General features: G+C 30.4%; 1 protein-coding gene across 1 annotated transcript in view; it reads left to right on the top strand.

The window, feature by feature from the left end:
- Nucleotides 1-5,988, top strand: part of LOC106685394 (xanthine dehydrogenase/oxidase) — a 39,947-nt gene that overhangs the window by 18,575 nt on the left and 15,384 nt on the right. Inside the window, exons 15-17 of the mRNA XM_014428027.3 lie at nt 970-1,180; nt 3,305-3,485; nt 5,702-5,885. Of these exons, the coding sequence (XP_014283513.1) occupies nt 970-1,180; nt 3,305-3,485; nt 5,702-5,885 (576 nt within the window). The remainder of the gene's footprint in view (nt 1-969; nt 1,181-3,304; nt 3,486-5,701; nt 5,886-5,988) is intronic.

The raw sequence follows: 5,988 nt of genomic DNA on the forward strand, positions 1-5,988 counted from the left end.
CCAAAAAGAAAAATTAAATTAGTTTTTATCCAAAGTCCTTACTTAACTTCTTTAGTGGTTTCAATCTACAAATATATATATATATATGTTTATGGTGAGGGAGGTGACGGCCATGTGGGTTGGGGCACAGGTCCCAGTGCACTCAGTTCCTCGGTTCCCGGTGCCTCGGATGTGAGTTCGATTTCCACCTGAGGCAGTTAACATTCATTTTTCAGCGGTCCCGAAGAATGAATCTTGACGCTCCCCCTTTGGTTAGTATGTGGCAGCAACCCAGGTAGCCATCAGGGGTTGGTAAAAAGGACCACTAGGCCCACTTGCCTGTTATTCAGGGTTAATTTTCAAATTTTATGAATAGATGCTTATAACTGATCATTGATGAGTATTTCTTAGTCTTAAATAGCTATTTAAAATTGAAATAGCTTTTTCATATGGCCATTTTTTTTTTTTTTTAACTAAACTGTGAATCTTATTCCCTGAATTGCTTTCTCTACTAGAGTTGGTAACAAGCACTTTAAATTCTACATATCTTAGTGACTTTAAAATCTTCTTATGCTTCTCATCCTATTAATTAATAATTCATGTAATACTTGTAATGTAATGAATTAGGATTAAAAATAGTTAAGTCCAAAAACATATTTTTAAGTAAAACAAAATTTTAAAGTTTAGGCTTTTGTACGATCAGTTTTTTTTTTTTAGTATATTAAGTGTCTTATACTGTAGTACTGATAGTTTAGTAATATATTTAATAAAGTTTAAAAAACTGACTTCACAAAGGCCCAAATTTTAAATTGTTTTATTTAAAATCATATTTCCTGGTATCAACTCTTTTTACATAGCAAAGATAGATCTGTTGATTGTGCTTGTTCTATTAAATGATATACCAAAATAAATTTTAATGTCATACTTTTAAAATAATCTTCAATTATTATTTTTTTAATTAAAAAGAGATGATATAAAATTTGTTTACAGTTATTTTGCAGTGGTCCTGTGAAATATGCTGGTCAGCCAGTGGGAATAATTGTTGCTAAAACTCATGATTTGGCTATAAAAGCAGCCAAGATGGTGAAAATAGAATATAGTAATGAGAAAAAACCACTATTAACAGTGAAGGAGGTACTCGCATCTGGTGATATAACACGATTATTCTTATCAGGTGTTATTGTACCTACTAAAATAAATGGTATTGAAAAAAACAATAAAATAATTAAATATATATATATAAATATTAAATAATTTTCTTTTAATATAAAATTTAAAACATAATAACTTTTTTCTTGACTGTTGACTTTCCTTCCATCACTCCTGTTCGATAGCAATCTATAGCTCTCTGAACAAAGGGTAGAAGTCTCTCATACAGGATCCTTGAAAAGATCTTATTGAGGGTCGAAAGCAGGAAACTTCACGATAATTAAGGCATTATAGGACTTTTTTTTTATATAAGGCATATGACATAGCACATAGGCATGACATAGTCTCATACCACTTGCTGGGTCATTCCTCCCTCTGCCATATATCTATGAGAAAGTTGTGCATTTCTCCACCACTGTACTAAAATAGCTCTGCAGGTAGACTATCTGATTCTGGGGTTCTATTGTCAATTAGTGTCTCAATATCCATTTGAACTTCATCTTCTTATGGGGTTAGGGAGGAGGAGGGTCAAGATACTTCCCTGGCAGGTACCAAGATTCTCCTGTTCTTTAAGCTATTTGCGTTCGTTCTATATGTTCTATGAGATACATGGTTTTGCTACACCATTCAATAGATATCACCAACCTTTTACTAGAAAAATGTGTGAAATGTTTGGTCTAGTTTCTGCCTTTGAGAAAAAGGCAGATACATTGGTTTCAACAACTATTGAATACCGTACCTTAGTTGTAACAATATTTATAAGTTTATTTTGAGAAGCAGTGCTTAATTTAGTAACCTCATACGATCTTACATCATTAAACCAAGCTCTTCAGATTTGGTCGTGGCAAGAAGCAAGGCTAAAAATCCTGCAAAAGTTCCCTTTGTGATTAGAATTTGATTCTCTAAATGCTAATCCTTGGTTACCAAGATTATTTCAAATTTTGCTATATGCAAAGGCAATACAACAGTTCTTGATGTTCGAAGTACCTTTTCAGATATTCAATTTCCCAAATTTTTGGGTTTTTAAATTACTGGAGACTTTTCTCTTACCTGTTGTGAATGTTGATTCTTGACAAAAACAATTTTCTTTTATTTTACATTGTACTGACCAAATCCTAAATTCTAGTTACTCTTTGAGTAAAACACAATGCCACAACTTTCACAATTTCAAGTACCTTCTCACATCTCCAATTTTGCAATCTTTAGGGAATTGAATATTGGAAATTTTTTATTTATCTTTTTCAAATATGGGCTCTTAACAATAATAGTTTTATCTTATTTTCAAACACTACTTTATATGAATTCCTTGTACATTCCTAATTTTTTAATGCAAAAATGTATGATTGTATTAGTTAAATTTTTAGTATCACTTTGAGTAAATTTTTTTACCACAATCTTCACAGTTTTCAATTCTACAATATCCTAAATTCATGGGGTTTCAATTTTTATTAATAGAGAGAGGTATGACTTATCCTAACCATAGTGACATCCCAGCTTGACTAGGAACCATTTGCAAATCGAGTTCTTTGTAAGTCACATCTTCTTCTTTTGTTTTTTCTCTTAAATCTTCTTGAAATGCTTCTTCCTGATAATAAGCATTAATATTTAAAATATTATAGTAATTATGATTGTGTGAATCAATAAACTGTGACCTACACCTACCTTATATTCAAATGTTATCAAGTTATTCTAGATTAACACCTATATAAATAGAAAGATAAACCTTCACATTCATATAATTTGTAAATTTCTATTTATTCGTATACCACTTGTTATATTTTTTGATTTGATGGCTCTTTTATGTTTTTTATTTATTTATTTTTACTTTCTGCTTTTTCTCCTTTTTGTGTCTGTAATATGTATTGTTCTTTTATACTTCTTCAAAAATTAATGCTTAAATTAAATATCACTTAATTATTGTTATACAGGTAAGTGGCTATTTATAACATGGATTCGTAAAATGCATTAATACATGATCCTCCCGCAGGGTTACTAGAGAAAATGATATATGAGTCAATTATTTTTTAATTATAGTTCATTTCTGGTGTAGAAATGTTGCTTTGTTTGGTTTCAGTTCACCGTGTCAAAAAAAAAGAAAAAGAAAGTTGCTCATCATTTATTTAAATATGAAAATTAAATATTTTATGAATTTCAAATGTTATGTTATGTTGAACAGTTCTTTTCAAGCACAAGATAAATGGAGAATTTGAACTTGGACCTCAATATCACTTTACAATGGAGCTACAGACATGTTTATGTGTTCCTTTATCTGATGGAATGGATATTCACACTTCCTCTCAATTTATGGACTTCGTACAAAAAGGTGTTGCCAATGTTCTAGGGATCAATCTTAATAAGTAAATATATTTTCTATCTTATAAATTATTTATTTAGTTTAATGGATAACATTTTAATTTACACCCAGGATTACAAAACTGAGACCTCCTCTGGTCTCACACATTCATTTTTACTTTAAACATATTTATTCTATGACAAAGTGTTTATTGTTGACCATAGATTCAGTGTGACAGGAAGATGGTTGGGGGTGAGGTCAGTGGAATAATCAATGAACACAAATAAGTGAAACTTGTTCTATTTGTTCTGAGGTTTCAGCCTAAATTTTAGATCTTCATTAAAGCTAAAAACAAAAACACAAAACCTTAATATTTGGGGGAAAAAAAAAACAGTATAAGAAATCGAGAAGATAAAAACTGATACTAAAAGAAAGAAAAATATATGTGAAGGAGATGGTCGGAGCTGCGATAAAGAAGGAGGAATTAATAGAAATAATTATATATGTATATTGTAGTATTGAATTTTTGTTTAAATCAATAAAAAGGAAATTTAATACTTTTTATTTTCTCAGATCTAAAATATAGCTTTGAAGATGACAAGGTTCAAATGTAAAGATTAAATATTAAATCGATATGAGAATTTTATTTTAAATTTTATAACAATATTTGATTCTTATTTCAGGGTGAGTTTTCCAGACAATCAGAACACAAAGACACTTCACTAAATTAATGGGTACTTTTACAAATATACTTAAATGCGATGTCTTCTTTTTAAATATTCTAATCAACCACTGACAGTAGACAAAGGGTCGGTCTTCCTCCTAGTTTCCCGGACAGGTCCAATTCACCGGTGATCCAAACAAAGATTGTCCTTTGTTCATTGTTCAATAGTAAATGCAAACATCAATTGTAGTACAACTGCCCTAATTCACTTACAATGATTCACAATGTAAATATTTCATTGGTAATTGTTATCTCTTCTTTTTCTTCTTAAATTAATTTGTACTATGATTGAGGTAGAGAAACAACAAAAGTTGAAAAATTTTAATATATATATAAATATTTTATATTTATATATAAATATAAAATATGGAAGTATCAAACCCTTTTCTGATTCTTGGGAGCGATAGATTTTGAGGAATTATCAAAAGAAAGGAAATTTCATGAAATGTCAATTTCAATTCCTAAAGCTTATTTTTGCGATAGCCCATGAATTCTGGTACAGGTCAATTCTAGAACTAAGGTTAGCTCCCACAGCACCATGGTTTACATATCACATGTTGTTTTGTTCTTCCTATGCCTAAAGGAGCCCTCACACTGGTACAATATCACTCAAAATATTGTGTAAAAATATTGAGCTAAATTTTTATGCAAAATATTGAATAGTCGTGGACCCTTCATACTACACAAAAATATTGCACAAAATTTCAGTGTCGATTGAACTTTTGGTGATGGGAAGATGGCACCTCCTGTACTACTCAGCCATAACTGCCTATGTTGCAGGCATTGCTTACCCAGGGATGATCTGGAAGTTGCAAGTATCATAGTTGCATTGTGTGCAGGGTTAATGGAGACTTCTAATAATAAAAACAAGAAAAGAGAATGGATTAGGACTGACCCTTGGTCTTAGTAACCTACTGAATTGGAGCAGGAATGATTGTTCCTCTTCTTTCTTTCCTACCTTCTCTTTTTTGACAGGAGGTTCACTCATTGTGGTGTATATGGCGAAAGTTTTTGAAAGATTAGAAAAATATTGCACAATATTTTGTTAGTCCCCTCACACTGTGCTCTCTTCTACAAAATTTTGTAGTGTTGTATTTGTTTTTAGCCCAGATAAAAGTCTGAAATTTATTCCGAAATAGCACAAATAAAGTAACTTTCACATATTTGTGTTAATTATTCCTCCCCTCCGACCATATCATTTTATTCTTTGTTGATTTCTTCTCAAAATTACAATTTTTTAATTCTGATTAGAATATGAACACTTAATGGCTCTTCTGGTGTGCCCTTTCCTACCTAAAGTTCAGTATTAAATTTAGGAAAATTACTAACCTGAAATATAATAAATAAAAATAGAGATCACTGAATGTAAAATGTAGGCTCCTATCTATAGCACATTACAGATATCTATAATTATCTTCAATCAATCAATAAATTCTCATCAAGAAGTACTTGTTTCTTGACTGGAGCATTAATTATCATCTTATTTTTTTTTATCACCAATATAAAATTAATCTAACTATGGATAAAACTTGTGAATTAGTACTTTATTGTTACAGAATAAATATATTTGTGAAAAGATTAGGAGGAGCTTATGGCTCAAAACTAACGAGATCAGCAATGATAGCTTGTGCGTGCTCTGTGGCAGCACATAAATTGCAAAAACCTGTGAGATTAGTCTTGGATATGAGAACTAATACTAAGGCTGTTGGAAAGCGAGGAGCTTATTTAGCCAAATATGAGGTGACCAAATTTTCTAATTTTTTTATAATAAATTTTCCTCTAATTTTTATATTTTTAAATAAACTACATCCTTGTTGATTAAATCTTAATGTATTTATATTTA

This window comes from Halyomorpha halys, unplaced genomic scaffold (genome assembly GCF_000696795.3).
Source record: "Halyomorpha halys isolate HHAL.00 unplaced genomic scaffold, Hhal_1.1 Scaffold689.1, whole genome shotgun sequence".
Lineage (NCBI taxonomy): Eukaryota > Metazoa > Arthropoda > Insecta > Hemiptera > Pentatomidae > Halyomorpha > Halyomorpha halys.